Source organism: Miniopterus natalensis, chromosome 2, assembly GCF_054644295.1.
Source record: "Miniopterus natalensis isolate mMinNat1 chromosome 2, mMinNat1.hap1, whole genome shotgun sequence".
NCBI lineage: Eukaryota > Metazoa > Chordata > Mammalia > Chiroptera > Miniopteridae > Miniopterus > Miniopterus natalensis.
In genome coordinates, this window is record NC_142082.1 from 78,494,137 (window position 1) to 78,510,979 (window position 16,843).

At 38.8% G+C, this 16,843-nt stretch overlaps 1 protein-coding gene across 1 annotated transcript in view; it reads right to left on the reverse strand.

The window, feature by feature from the left end:
* NEK5 (NIMA related kinase 5) overlaps positions 1–16,843 on the reverse strand; it is a 75,902-nt gene that overhangs the window by 18,628 nt on the left and 40,431 nt on the right. The window contains 8 exon segments of the mRNA XM_087813736.1: positions 1,413–1,539; positions 2,776–2,844; positions 3,081–3,161; positions 5,690–5,782; positions 7,332–7,418; positions 8,396–8,512; positions 9,828–9,894; positions 12,431–12,615. Coding sequence (XP_087669862.1) covers positions 1,413–1,539; positions 2,776–2,844; positions 3,081–3,161; positions 5,690–5,782; positions 7,332–7,418; positions 8,396–8,512; positions 9,828–9,894; positions 12,431–12,615 — 826 coding nt within the window.

The following is a 16,843-nucleotide window of genomic DNA, read 5'->3' on the forward strand; positions in this document are numbered from 1 at the left end:
TCCATCCTCCATGCTGCAGCCAGCATGATCTTTCTCCATCACAAATAGGATTTAATTCCCTTTAACTGAAAGTCATCACAAAAAGTAAAGTCCAAGCTCCTTGGCATTCCAGGCTATGTAGGAGTGGGTATTTCTGTGAATCTCCAGCCAGTTCACACTCCAACAATGATTAGCCTTTTGGACTCAGAAGACATTTGTGCCTCCTTTCTTGGTTCATGACACCTCTGTGATTTTGAGGTCTCATTCACCTTTGAGATTCCCTACCACTGAGCACAGTCTATGGTACAGGGAAGATTATCAAGAAGCCTGCTGAATGGAATAAAGATTTTTCCAGATGGAAATGAGGCAAAGTGTATTATTCTAGGAAGTGGAAGTTGAGCCAAGCCAGAGTGTGTAAATGCTCACATAGTTACGTATGGATCCCATTGTCGGTGGAAGGAAAGAGGGGGTGCTGTGGTAAGAAAGGTGGGCCACCACAGGATCAGGCCACTCAGTGTCGAATGTGAGACTATATGGAATGGACTGTATCCTACAGGCATTATCAAAACAAAAAATAATTTTTTTTGAGTAGGTTAATAGTATGATAACTAGCAGTCACTTAGAGAATGAAAGGGAAATACTAGAGAAAAGGACACATAGGCAATTTGGCGAGGGGAAGAGAAAGGGAAAATAGCATGGAATAAAGGAAGGGAAAGGAAAATAAAGGGAAAATTAAGTACCTAGCATGTGCCAAGTACTTCATATACAAAATTTCACTTTAGTCCTCATAGTAGCCTGTGTGGCATGAACAGTCATCCCTGGTCCTAGGAGGAAACTGAGATGCAGAGGGTTGAGAGGAACTTGTGAGAGGCCACACAATCAGAAAGTGGCCGTGCCAGCTGAGGTTCAAACTCCCGCTTGTCTCCAAAGCCCATGCATTTTCTACCACACACAATTCTCAGAGAAGACAGGACCCTAAACCAGAGGCAGAGGAGATCACCAGAGATATCTCAGAGTAGAAACCACCCTGAACAGCAGGAACTGTCAGCCTGGGGACAGCATTACCCAAAGTAAAGGATCACTGAGAAGGAAATGCACACAAGTTTGACTGCACACATGTTGAGTTTGAGATGCTAGTGGGACTTGTCCAGGGAGCTTTCCAGCAGTTAATGAAAAAAATAGATGCATGTGGAGCTGCTGGCTGAGAAAACTGAAGCTAAAGGAGCAGGTGAAAGCATCCAAGGAAACAGTATGGATGGAGCAAGAGAGGAGGGCTGAGTCTCAGGCAGCGTGGACCCTGTGGGGGTAGGAAAGGTCTCTGCCCAGCTCAGGGACAGCAAGGGGGCAGGTGACAGGGATGCTACAGGAGAGAATGTGAGATGAACTGCTAATAGACAGTTCCTTCTCATCTATAAATTTTAAGGTACACATACCTGCTTCTGAGCAGCAGAGTTTTTCAAAGGCTTCATCTGTATAATCATCACTCTCCTTTATACATTTATTTTCCTTAAGCTTCATTCCGTCCTCAAAAGTCAAAGTTTCATTTAGTATGTCCATGACCTAAAGCAATTCCATAGTGTTTCAAGAGAAATAAGCCATATTTTGAAGGGGAAAAAAATTGTGCTCCCAGTAATAACAATTACAAAGATATTTGGCAAATATTTAATATATCTATATTAGACAAATAAATCAGTAAAGTTTTAAAAGTGGAACTATGTTGAAACACGATAGGAACAAGAATATTTTCATTTCTTTTCCTTGTCAGTAGTGACAACCACTGATCATATGGCAACTTATTTTTATCCAGACTTCCTGTCTTCAATATTATTCTACCACAGTTCATTTTACAGAATTCTCAAGGTTACCTGCTCTATGCCCTGTTTTAAGTACACAACATTCCTAATTGGGTCCCTAAAACTGCTTCTAATACATATTCCATAATCAATACAAAAATGATCACTGTGGTTCAAGCATACCAAAGTATAGAATAATAAAGGATGAACGATCGGTAGATAAAACTTTTTTGACTCTCTTCTTTTATTCTAGCAGGCCAGCGTTAGCAACTCACTTCACAGAAGCACTGTGGGTGTATCACTCCTCAGGTTCCAACCCAGAAGCAGTCTCCATATCTGCTCCCCTCTGATACTCACAGCTCTGGGACACTTAGAGCCCTAATGGTTAAATAAGGGCAAGCGCTAATTATCACCACTCTAATGAAGTCTTATGTAGCAAAATATTAGTAAAAATCTGAAAGATAGGGGGAACCCAGAGGGTTTTTATGGCAGTGAAAATACTCGGCATGATATTGCAATGGTGGGTACATGATACATTTGCCCAAACCTGTAGCATGTACAACCCCAAGAGTGAACCCTAATGTCATTGCCGGTTAATCACTTATAAAAATAACTGAGCTTTACCCAAAGACCAGTACAAAGACCTAAAATAAATGTGTATGGTTTCAGGGTACCTGCTCAATTTTTTTAGATAAGTATATTAGTTGTTGACTATACATTATGTCTTCTATTTTAATTAGGCTATGATTAAAAGTTAATATTGTAGGAAAGTAGATGCTTTATAAAAGAAAAATAAGTTAAATTGGAATGATCCATTTAAGGGAATCTTTTCAAAAAAAGATTGGGAGGATGAAGTACTTGGAACACTTATTTGAACACCAGGAATCCTTCCAGGAAGATTTAAGAAAATGCCCCTTCCCCTATGAAAAAATTTCGTGAAACATGCTACTAAGGCACTGATTTTCTCATGCCTACTAATGGAAATATATACTTAATGACATACCTCTTCCTCTTTGGGAGTATTTTCATCAGAAATACATTTGTCTAAATTAATTTCAAACGTTACCCCTCTCTAGAAGAAAGCAAGAAAAAAAATCTTAGTTCAGCAATCCAATAAAAACCTTCAAATTATGACTCCCTATTTGACATTATAGACACTTAAAAGCAATAGTCTAACATTATAGAATAAAGCAATTCCATAAACTAGTAGAAGAAAAAATCTTGTAGGCAACCCAGATTTCAAGGGATGGGCGGCCCCTGCCCCCAGCCAGCTTCTTAATATGAAACCAAAGACAAAATGTTTATTACCTTAGCTTTATATTTTTGTTCTGGAATTTTACTTTCCTTTATGTTCTGAAGTCTAATTTGTTTCAAGTCTCTTTCAATACCCTGAAAGTTTAGAGAAAAATTGATATACAGATTTAATATTGATCAAACAACTATGTTTTCACATCTCTTGAAATCACAGTATGGTATGTTTACATTATTTGATTTCTGGATTGAATGTGATGATTGATTTGAGAATATAAACATGCCGTTACTAATAATTCACTAGAACTTGGGGACAGTGTCCATTAACCCAAAATATACACTTAATACTGGCATTGCAATGGGTATAAATCCATAATGTAATAATGCTTATCACTCTAGTCTAGTTCAATACAACCTAAGTTAATTCAAAAAATGTAATTTTGACTATAGGATCCTTTCCTTAAGAGGTTTATGATCTTAATCAGGAAAACAAGAAAAGTACACAGCTCATTATAGTATAAAGGAAGGAGAGGGCTACAAACCTAAACCTTGACAAGAATTTCAAAGAGCCTGGCTGGTGTGGCTCAGCTGTTGAGCACTGACCTATGATCCAAGAGATCACAACTGGATTCCTGGTCAGGGCTCATGCCCAGGTTGTGGGCTCAATCCCCAGCAGGGGGCGTGCAGGAGGCAGCCAATCAATGACTCGTCATTGATGTTTCTCTCTCTCTCTCCCTCTTTCTTCCTCTCTCTGAAATCAATAAAAATATTTTTAAAAAATAATAATTTCAAAGAAACATTGAGAGGTGAACTTGAGAGGTGAACTTTAAATGCTGAGCTTTTCTAGGGTTCGGCCCTGGGCCCTCTGCCCCTTTCTCCCTCAATACAAAAGGGTCCGACTAACTACTATGGATTTAAGAGCTATCTTTATGCAATGACTCTTAAACTTGTATCTTCAGGTTTGATCTTTCCTCCCCTCTGAGCTTCAGACTCACATAATCAATTGCCAACTCAGCATCATCTTCACTTCAATATTCATTCCATAAATTCATATTGAGCACCCACTATGGCCAGACACTGTCCACAGGCTAGTGTAGTGAGTATGACCAAAAGGTCCCTGCTGACACAGGACTTACTGGAGTAAGATAGGTAACAAATAAATTAACAAAGTAATAACATAATTTCAGAAAGTGTTAAGTGCCCTAAAGGAAATAAAATAGGGTAATGGCATAGAGTATGGGGGTGAGAGCAATGAGGGAAAAGACTATTTGGTATTTGCTTTAAGCCCTGGAATAATATTGGACCTTGGCATATGACAGTCTGGTGAAGCCTAGTTCATCAGAGGGAGCAGCAGGCCAAAAGCCTCAAAGCAGGTATGCAATCGCAGATCGTCTCTAATCAACATGTCCAATGAGAACTCTCTTTCTTTTTATTAAGATTTTTAATTGTTTTTTTGTTTTTTAGAGAGGGGGAAAGAGAGAGATATATAAATCTGAGAGTGAGACATGGATCAGCTGCCTCCTGCATGCCCCTCACTGGAGATCGAGCACAAAACCTGGGTATGTGCCCTGACAGGGAATCAAACCAGCAACCTTTCAGTGCACAGGATGATGCCCAACCAACTGAGCCACACTGGCCAGGGCCAAAGGGAAGCCCCCACCACAAGCTCACTCCCCACTCTCTTCCCCATCTTAGGAAATGGTACTATCCCTTTCAAGTCAGAAATGTATGACTCTCCTTGGTGTCTCTCTGTGTGTGTTTTTAATGCTCTCTTCTTTCCACCATTGCACAGTAGGTCTCCATCATCTCCTCCTTAGAATCAATTACTGCTTCATCTGTATTACCACAGCTTCTGTATACTTCACATAAAGCATGTGTCAGTTTGAATCATTATTAGTTGTTTGCCCTGCTACCTTGGAAGGGTGTTTTTCTGCCTTGAAATATTATGAACTAGGGAACAAGACTGTGACATTTTATCTTATTATAGTTGTGAAGTTGGTTGTCTGATTTGATTATGTAGTCTGGTTGTCTCAGCTGTACAAGTATCATATTGCTTTATTTTCCTTAAAATACAACTATCTTAGACTCCTAAGTCCCATCCACTCACTGGTGCAAATTCAACACCAGTCGACTTTAGATCTCTTTGGCGTCATGTGAAGGTCCCAGGGTCTTTCACAAATGAAAACATCCAAAGAGGCCTTTCGGCCTTCACTCAACACTGGTTTCTCTCACTTGCCCTTACTCAAGCCCTGAGGCACCTTGAATATAAAAGTAAAAGACCTCCAGGGAAAAAAAAGGAAAAAAAAAACCTCTCTTAAGAGCCATTTGACAATTCAGCTCTGACCAGCGCTCCCTCCAAAAATGTAAGGTTGAAACAGAAGAAAAGTTAACTTTCAGATTTCCTGACCAATGTGTCTGAGATCCTGACTCAAATACCATCCAGAAAGCTGAATTTTCATACATTCGCGAGAACAGTTATGAAACTTGACTGCTCACTCAATCACCCACTCAGCTTCTGAAAGCAGGACACCTAGGCCCCACCCCAGACCAGGCATTGGAGTTTTTAAATGTTTTTCCACATGATTATACTTCACTCTGAGAGGTAAGAATCACCAGGCCAGGGAAACTCACTGGGAAACATATAGACATCTAACAATAACCATCACCTGCACAGGTACTTCTTCCTCAGGTGTGTCTTGGTGGACAGGCAGGTTACTCTTCTTCACCAGATAAGTTTTATGACTTATTTTTGAGTCTTCCTTTAACACAAATTATACACAGTCAACAGATTGATTCTGCATCAGTTCTGAAGGCTACTTAATGAATCTTGGCCAGGGTTCAAATGGGATCTAGTGAGGAAATTCTTTTCACTTGCTGCACGATGGCAGTGGCTGGATAGAGCTCTCTTTATGGCTCCTTTTCACTACGACTGCCTTGGTACTCCCCAGTTTCCCAGTGCTTATTTCATGGTCTCTCTAGAAATATCCACTCCATCTTTCGACTCAGGTTTCCTATCACAGACCTACTTTAAAAATAAGGCTGATGATGGTATGAGGCTCCCCACAATTAACCAAGCCTCTGCTCTGAAGAGAACCACCTCCAACCCGCCCCTCCCAGCACCTCCAGTCTCCATTTGCACCTCTGCTTGGTTCTTTCAGAATGCCCCCTCCTCAGCCCTGCCTCTCTGAACTCTACTCCTTCTCAGACCTGATTTAGGCTCCACCTTTCTTCTTCCATGAAAACCCTCATCCTGCTTATCCTTACTCCTATGCACCTACAGAGCTTAACTACATTCAGTCTTATTCAAAAATTGCTTTATATATGTGTGTCTTATCTTTCCAACTATTTTTGAGGAGCATATGCTAGAAAGAGTAGAGGTTTTAGAATCAGGTGTTTATTTAGTCTGCCTTCTGTGGAGAGTTACTTAACTTCTCTGTATAGGGAGTAAATGAGATAAAGCATGTGAAGCTCTGGTACATACAAGTGAATTGTATCATATGCTCATTCCACCTGTATTAATTCATCTACAGGTTCTCAGGGGTGGGGGAGATGGGGAGAGAGAAAAAGATCAATTTCAGCAAGCAGTGCGGATGGTTTACTCAATGAGTATGCAGCCCAAGTGCCAGTAAGGTGGGAGCCCAGCTATGTCTCGTCCAGTCTCAGTGCCCACAGGCCTCTCATAGGAGGAGCATTTCTGGGCACAGAGGGTGTTTCTCATATTTAAACATCATGCATTCTTTATATAACGTGGTCTCCAAACACAGGCCAGCTATTTCATCAGAAGTTCTACTGAAAAAGCAGTGACTTAAAAGGTGGAAGAATGAGTTCCAATGTGATGCCTTTAAGGGATTTTCAAGAATCATCTCAACTGCACTCAAATGTTGCCTTATACAAATTTTAGAATTTTTCCCTGGCATATAAGACTATTCCAATGGTTGAATTCAATAAATGCTAGTTTTTCCCCCACCTTATGGGCACGAATTTACTTACTGCATCTAATCCAGTTCTGGTGTAGTGTGACTGCTCAGTCAGTAGTTATTGACTGATTCATGAGAGAGACGCTTAACAAGCATTTTTCATAATCACCATTCCTAACTGAGAATGTCAGATACCCTCATCATCTGTGTAGCCTCAAGTAAACCACAACAAAGCAAAGCTTCAATTAGATCTGACAGCTTTCCTATTAAAAAGAGTTTGCATGATAAACTGTTGTCTTTTCTCTGAGATCATTACTTTTAATACCTGCTCAATTTAGTTAGCTCTAAATCAATAGTACGATTTTTCCTTTAGGAGAATGAACTTATTTACCTCCAGTTCACTCCCCATCTTCTTTCTAATTTCTTTCATGTCATTGTGGTACTGTTGGCGTATTTCTTCTAACTGCTTCCAATATTCCTAGAAAGCAATCCCAATCCAAAAATTTTAAATGTCTGTGAACAACTTAACAAAATAATCTCTATACAGCCTACAGTTTAAAAATGTGTGATATATAATCAGAATTAGAAAACCTGTTGCTCCTAAAGATGATGACTGCCTTATGCTTTGACTGTGGTACTTCACTCCCTGTGATAGTTTTATATATAATCTCAAATGTGTTAGTGACATACAATTACTATATATATCCTACTTTTATATATAATCCTCTTATGGGTAGAATTTTCTCCCCCCAGAAAAGATATGTTGGAGTCCTAACGCCCAGTACCTTCAATGTGACCTTATTTGGAGAACATCATTGCAGACATAATTAGCTAAGCTAAGAGGTGGTCACACTGGAGTAGAGTGGGCCCCTAATCTAGTATGACTGGTGTCCTTTTTAAAAGATGGCCATGTGAAGACAGACACACAGGGAGAATGCCATGTGACAAAGGCAGAGAATACAATATGCAGTTATAAACCAAGGATTGCTGAAGATTGCTGACAAACCACCAGAAGCTAGGAAGAGGCAAGGAAGGGCTCCTCTATAGGTTCCTGAAGCAGCTTGGCCCTGCCAACACCTTGATTTTGGACTTCTAGCCTCCAGAGCTGTGAGGCGATAAATTTCTGTTATATTAAACCACCCAGTTTACTGTGCTTTAAGGCAGCTCTAGGTAACTAATACAAATTCAAAACTGTTAATGATGGCAGTTACTTTATCAATCCAAAGTAAAAAGCCTTATGAACTTAGCTACGCTGAATTCTCAGAGAAGGTGAAATATACATCTCTGTACCCCCTAAAATCCCCAGCATGGTGCTTCACACAAGCATATCCAACAAGTATTTGTGCAAAAGACTCTCTCAGGCACGTACCATAGACACTAAAAGTAACACCCTATTACAGTACAAAGACAATGATATAAGTACAAAGGTTGCCCTGGAACCAGACTGTTTTTAACCTGTTCCTTCATTTTGTTTCTCTTGAATGGCAGCTCCTGGAATCTAGGTTCTTCTCCATTACTTCTCAGCTCTTGTCTCTTGTTGTGATTTGACTCAGCAGAAGATAGACGAAGACCCTATTATTTGAATGAAATAATTTGTAAAACATACTTGCATTAGGAAACATATTTTGATCTGACCTTGACCTTTTCCTTTTCCTTTTCCTTTAAACAAGCATTATATCACCAATTAAACTCAATATTTGGGAGTTTTTTAGAGTGAGCAGTAAATTTTTCTTAAGTACAAAACATTAAAGAATTAAAGAAAATTGCCCGGCCAGGTGTGGTTCAGCGGTTGAGCATCGACCTAGGATCCAGGAGACTGCGGTTTGATTCTCAGTCAGGGCACATGCCTGGGTTTCCGGCTCAATCCCCAGTCAGGGGCGTGCAGGAGGCAGCCGATCAATGACTCTCTCATCATTGATGTTTCTCTCTCTTTCCCTCTCCTGTCCTCTCTCTGAAATCAATAAAGATATATATTTTTAAAAATTAAAGAAAATTAATAAAACCATTTGTGTTGTTTACCCAAAGCAATCAATACTTCATGCTATCATATACCTAGATTCATTTTCTGAACTGGAAAATTATAATTGTTAAATTAAAATTCAGTAAAAGTTGTCCTAGCTGGTTTTGTGCAGTGGTTAGAGCGTCGGCCCACGGACTGAAGGGTTCTGGGTTTGATTTTGGCCACGGGCACATACCTCAGTTGCAGACTTGATCCCTGGCCTTGGTCAGGGCACTTGCAGGAAGCAACCAATCGGTGTTTCTCTCTCTCTCTCTCCTTTCCCCTCTCTCTGAAAAGCTATGGAAAAAATATCCTCTGGTGAGGATTAAAAAAAAACCTCAATAAAAGTTTAGTAACCCCAGGAACATGAGAATAGGTTAGAGGAATAGAACTGGAGCTTTTTAGAAGTTCAAAATAAGAGCAATACAAGTAGGATGCATATCCAGCCTCCCTTGACCCCCAAATTTTGACACTATACTTGATGGTAAAGGTTAACTTTCAATTCAAGTAAAAAAAATAGTCACTCTTTTTAATGTGTAGAATTCTAATAAAATAGAATCAAAGAATTGCAGCACAGAAGGGGAATTGGAAGCTCATCTACTCCACAACTATCATATATAGAACAGAAAATTGAGGTTCAGAGAGGTTGCATGACCTACCTAAGGTCACACAGCAAGTTATAGAGCCAGGGAAGAAACCAGGATTCCTAGACCCTAATTCAAGCCTATTCCCATTATTCTTCTTTAAACTATTAAAAACTAAGGAATGTGGAGGGTAGTCTTGATCTTCTATATGGAATGAACTTTGACTTAAGGATCCATGAATATTTGTGAACAGAAACACTGTTAGGAATTCCTGATTGCCTCTTATATTTGGTATTTTACTTACCAATTGCTTTTCTACTTTCAACTTATATTGCTGAGCTTCAAATTTCCTCTGAAGGTATTCAGCAGGCCTTGGGAAATAAAAATGTTCAGCTTCAGTGGAAATTTTAACTAGTCTTAGTCACGATTTGACAAGTAGATTTTTAGCTTAATAATGAGATTCACAATTCACCTGTGACTTGAAGTTCTGAGTTCAAGAGGTAGCTCAAAATTTCAGAATGTATACATTGGAAAAGAAGATCTTTAGAATCAAGAAAGGGAGATAAAAAAAAATAGTAACAACTGGGGATACAGGAGAGAATAAAACAGAAAAATATTCTGATCCATAATATGTTGGAGGGAAGAAAACAAACTCATATCAGGATCTTCTCATGCTCTGTGCAGGTCTCTAATCTACAGTTGTCACCCCTGATTTGACTGATGTTGCTGATCTGTTTCCTCACTACACTCTGAGCTCCCTCAGAGCAGGATCGTGTCCCATCACTTTACCTCTACTCCTCATGCTGGCATACAAATGCATAATGAATAAAAAAATGAGGCTTTAGCTGTCTCTCACAATATTTAAGGTATTTTTCCAGCACAATTCTGGTCAAACCATTTTCAGGTTTATAACTATGCTCTCTCTATATATATTTAACTTTTTTGCAGAATTTCCTGCTAAGAATTTCTATAAGTTCTGATTGCTAAATAAAAACTATCACATTTCAGAGCATAGTATGAACTATATGATAAAGTTCTTTGGAATATCAGTAAATTCTAGGACTCCAAAAACAGAACTATCATTTCAGAAATAACTACTTTAGGAACATCATGATGAGCAGTCCCCAGTTTATGAAGAATCATTTCTTCATAGAAATGATTTAGAAATATGATGAAATGGCAGGCTTGTTAGGACCTCTGGGCCTTAGTTCTTCATATATAAAATGGGCACAACGCTATTTCAGAGGGATTGATATAAGGATGACAGGAGATTTGGTCTGTTCAGGTGCCTGGCCAGTGTCTGATGCTTATAGTGCTGGAATCAAATGAGGCTAACATATAACTTCATATCTCTCAGAAACCTAAGTGGTGGGTATAACAATATCTATATCTCTCTGTCTCTTCTCTCCCTCCCTCTCTCGCTCTCTTTCACACACACACAAACACACACACACACGCACACCCTATACAGATTCCTCTTTCTCCAGACAAGTATATCAACACTTGATTCCCATGAAATCAGAGCTCAGACAGAGAGAAAGCTGGGAGTGAGGGCCTAGAAGAACAATGAGGAGCGGGTTACTAGTCAAGTCATCAGAGAGGTATCCTGGGATACAATAGGATGGGGCCTATGATGGGCAGCAGTATTCAGGAAAGAGAAGGCCTTTCTACCACGTTATGTGAGAATTTGGGAGATAAAACCATCTATAATAAAAGTAATTGATAGTTTGACAGCTCTCATATCTAGACAAAAGGTGGAAGACATTTTCCCTGTGGCTGAGAAAGGGCAAGGGATATTGTGGCTACACCTAAGTAAAATATTTATTAGTTAAATCCTATATGAATATTATAATTTGAGCTAGTGGATCACACAACTTTTGATAACCATGGGCGTCATTGAAAATGTGTTATAAAGATGGATAAAACTATAACAGCACCCAATATCTTTTAAAATAAAATGTTTACTTTTCCCATAGCTAATCTTTCCATTAGCTATCTTTTGGGCTTACCATCACATAGTCTTTCATATTTTTCATTATTCGTGCAATATTCCAACAATAAAAAATAACCACAGTCACCAAAACTTAGCAAATTCCTACCCCTGGAAAAAAAAACCTGTGATGGCAGAATCATTTTTTTTAAATGACTCTCAAACTTAGGTCTTCAGGGCTGTGGATAGGTGTCAATTATTCTGAACACAGTAACACTGACATTGGTGTGAAATACACAATAGAAAATACTGTAGATTTGTAGAAATTTTTTATGGAGTAAACTTTTTGAAAGTCTGCCATACAGTAGTTTAATTATATTATTTTCTTTTTAATACACCCATATTCTGAAAAAATCCCAAGAATATAAATGCTGAATGAAGTATATCCCACTTTCCAATATATCTCAAATGATAATTTAATTATAAGTCAATTATTAATGATGAATATTAATAATCTCTTTGGAAAATGATACACATACAACTAACTTCATGAGTCCCAGGCAGTGAAATTTACTACAAAGAAGAAAAAATATTAAAAATTCAAGAGTAGGAATCTGTGCCCATAGTTAAATGGCTGTATGAATAAGAAGATACGCTACATCAGATCTGAGAGGAAAGGGTCAAGAAATTAATGTAGTAGCCACTTTATAAGTTATATAAATGTCTAATCATTATGTTGTAGACCTGAAATTAAATATAATATTGTATGTGAACTATAATTGAAAAAAAGTTTTAATAAAAAGAAATTTATTAATTAAAAGTGTCAAGGGAACTGTGAATTAAGTATTTGAAATGAGGAGTTTGGAATTTCTTAGATTATTTATTTTAGGAGAATTTGGAAGGATTGCAGAGTAAAGAATGTTAATATATCAAAATGTTTTCAGAGGACCAAGGTTTAAATTAGACAATCACATTACCATTGGCCTGGTGATTGACTGTGGCTTTCTTCCTGACTATAATTCTCCTTAACTCCGATATCTTTATGAGGAATACAGTGGTAACTTGGTTCATGGTGTCTCTTCCTCAACAAGTCAAGTTGAGCATAGTAATAATCATAATGGTCACACACTCCAGCATGTTTGGGCCTTTCTACCATTTTTATCTGAGGGATTAATAAGAGAGATTTTTTAAAATACAAATCTATAATAATTGACAGTCTGATAGTGACCTAGCTAAGACAAGGCATTGAAGGTATATTTTTGTTATTTTTGCTCTAGAATTGTTTTCAGATTAAAATAATTTTAGAATCTCCAGCCCTAGTCAGTTTGACTCAGTGTTTAAAGCATCATCCTGTGGACTGAAGGGCCCAGGGTTCGATTCCGGCCAAGGGCACATACCTCAATTGCAGGCTCGACCCCCAGCCCTGGTCTGGACGCATACAGGAGGCAACCAACCGATGTCTCTCTCACATTGATGTTTCTATTTCTCTTTCTCTCCCTTCCACTCTCTCTGAAAATCAATGGAAAAAATATCCTCAGGCCCAGCCAGCATGGCTCAGTGGTTGAGCATCAACCTATAAAACAGGAGGTCATGGTTCCATTTCCCGTCAGAGCACATGCCTGGGCTGGCGGCTTGATCCCCAGGAAGGGGCATGCAGGAGGCAGCCAATCAATGAGTCTCTCTTATCATTGATGTTTCTATCTCTCCCTCCCTCTCCCTTCTCTCTGCAATCAATAAAAATATATTTAAATATATATATAGATATCCTTGGGTAAAGATTAAAAAAATAATAATAATAAATAATGAAATAATTTTAGACCCTCCAAATCCTAGAATTAAAAAAGATTTTTTCCAGCTGGTGGAGGTAGATCTCAGGGTTCCCTTGGGACTTTTGCTGACCTGCCCCTGTGCTCAGAGCTGATAAAAACCAGTCTTGGTGTACAGCTTGATCCTTTCCACTCACACCCAGGCCCAGCAGAGTGAGGCAAAAACTGTGCATCACTTTGTAGCTCCAAACAGGTGTCTCAGGGCCAGTCACAGGCAGTATCTGATATTGGCCTGCACAAGAGTCCTGCACAAGAGGTCCCAGAACCAATACACCCAGTGGCCAGCTTTAGACAACATCAGAGCAGGAACCAATTAGTTTCATTAGTGGCATATTCAAAGGGAGATCTCAACAGACACAAGACCCTGCTGAAGCAAATTCCGCTCTGTGTAATCAGCACCTGCATAGCAGCCTGCACATGTGTCAGGGGTTGATCCTCACAGTCAACTAGTCTGAAGGTTGACCCCACACATGAAAGGGCCAATAGCAAACAAGACTCAATTACAACAAGAGGGCCCACATAACCCACACAGGGAAAATCATGGAGCACTCAGTACAGGTGATCAAGGAGACTGCACCACTTGGTACCATAAGACACCTACTACATAAGGCCACACTACAAAGACTGGGAGTCATGGCAGACTTACCTAATACATAGAAATAAACACAAAGAGGGAGCCAAAATGGGGAGACAAAGAAACATGCCCCAAAGAAAGAACAGGATAAATCTCTAGCAAAAGACCTAAATGAAATGGAAGCAAGCAATTTACCATATACAGAGATGAAAAAATGGTTAAAAGGCCCTGGCCAGTGTGGCTCAATTGGTTGGGAATCATCTCATACAACAAAGGGATGCTGGTTCAATTCCAAGTCAGGGCACATGCCTGGGTTGCAGGATCCACCCCCAGTAGTGGGTGTGCAGGAAGCAGACAATTGATGTTTCTCTCTTAAATCAATGTTTCTCTCTCTCTCACTCTGCCTTCCCCTCTCTCTCAAAAACATCAGTACAAACATATATTTTTTAATGGTTCTAAGGATGCTCAAGGAACTTAGTGACAACTACAAGAAACTTAGAAATACAGCAGCATGAAAAAGACATAGAAACCATAAAAAAGAACCAGTCAGAAATGAAGACTACAACATCTGAAATGAACAATGCACAAGAAGGGAAAAACAGTAGGTTGGTGAAGCAGAGGATGAAATAAGGGATTTGGAAGACATGGTAGCAGAATACAAACAATCAGAGCAGCAAAAAGAAAAAAAATTTTTAAGAATGAGGATAGTACCCAGCTGGTGAGGCTCAGAGGTTGAGTATTGACCCAGAACCAAGAGGTCACCAGTTCCATTCCCCATTAGGACACATGCCAGCATTGCAGGCTCGATCCCCGGGGGGGGGGGGGGGGGGGGGGTGTGCAGGAGGCAGCCCATCCTTGCTGTTTCTCTCTCACAGGATGCAGCCAATTGATGATATGTCTCTCTCATCGATGTTTCTATCTCTCTGTCCCTCTCCCTTCCACTCTCTCTCTACAAATTAAGAAAAACAATCAGCAGATTTCTCAACAGAAACACTTCTGGCGAGAAGGGACTGGCATGAAGTTCCCAAAGTAATGAAAAGCAAGAACCTGCAACCAACACTGCTCTATCCACCAAGGCTATCATTCAAAATTGAAGGTGAAATAAAGAGCTTCCCAGACTCAAGGAGTTCAACATCACCAAACCAACATTGCAAGAAATGCTACAAGGACTGCTTTAGGAAGAAGAAGAAGAAATAGAGAGAGTAAGGCACATAGGCATAAAGGTGGGAAATGGTGTTAAACAAGTACATATCAATAATAACCTTAAATGTAAATGGACTAAATGATCCAACCAAAATACAAAGGGTAGCTGAATGGATAAGAAAACATGACCCAAATATATGCTGTCTACAAGAGAACGACCTCAGAACAAAAGATTCACACAGACTGAAAGTGAAGGGATGGAAAAAAATATTCCATGCAAATGGAAACAACAAAAAAGCTGGGGTAGAAATACTTATTTCTGATAAAATAGGCTTCAAAATAAAGACCATAACAAAAGACAAAGAAGGTCACTATGTAATACTAAAGGGATCAATAAAACAGGAGAAAATAACCCTTATAAACATTTATGGACCCAATATAGGAGCACCTAAATATATATAAAAAATTCTTGGTGGAACTTAAGGGTGAGATGGACTTTAACACCCCACTGTCATCACTGGATAGATCATCCAGACAAAAATCAACAAGGAAACAGAAACGTTAAATGACACACTAGAGCTAATGAATTTGTTGACATTTACAGAACATTCATCCCAAAGCAGCAAAATACACATTCTTCTCAAGTGTAAATGGAACATTCTCAAGGATAGACCACATGTTAGGACACAAAACATGTCTCTACAAATTCAAGAAGACTGAAATCATATCAAGCATCTTCTCGGATCACAATGGCATGAAACTAGAAATCAACCACTATAAAAAAACTCAAAAATATTCACATACATGGAGGCTAAAGAGCATGTTATTAAACAATGAATGGGTTACCAATGAGATCAAGGAAGAAATCAACCAATTCCTGGAAAAAAATGAAAATGAACATACAACCCAAAATCTATGGAACACAAAGAAAGCAGTCCTGAGAGGAAGTCCATAGCATTATAGGCATACCTCTAGAAACAAGAAAAAGCCCTAATAAATTACTTAACGCTGCAACTAAAAGAATTAAAAAGAGAACAGGAAGAAAAGCCCAGGGAAAGTAGAGGGAAGAAAATAATAAAGATCGGAGCAGAAATTGATGACATAGAGACTAGAAAAACAATACAAAAGTTCAATGAAACCAAGAGCTGGTTCTTTGAAAAGATAAATAAGATTGCTGAACCTTTAGCCAGACTCACCAAGAAACAAAGAAAGAGGACCCAAATAAATAAAATAAGAAATGAAAGAGGTGATATAACAACTGACCCAACAGGAATACAAAGGATTGTAAGAAAATACTATGAGCAACTATATGCCAACAAACTGGACAACATGGGTGAAATGGACAAATTCCAAGAAACATACAATTTTCCAAAGCTGAATCAGGAAGAGGCAGAAAACTTGAATAGGCTGATAACAACTAATGAAATTGAAGCAGTATTCAAAAAACTCCTAGCAAACAAACATCTGGGACCAGCTGGACTTACAGGTGAGTTTTACCAAACAGTCAAAGAAGAATTAACACCTATCCTCCTCAAACTATTCTGGAAAATTCAAGAAAAGAGAAGACTCCTAAGCTCATTTTATGAGGCCAGCATTATCCTCAACTCAAAACCAGATGAAGATACTACAAAAAAAGAAAATTACAGGCAAATATTTCTGATGAACATAGATGCTAAAATCCTCAACAAAATATTAGCAAATTGGATTCAGCAATAACCCAAAAAGATCATACACCATGAACAAGTGGGATTTATTCTGGGGAGGCAATACTGGTATAATATTTGTAAATCAATAAATGTGATACATCAAGTAAACTAACGAAAGACAAAAATCATATAATCAAATCA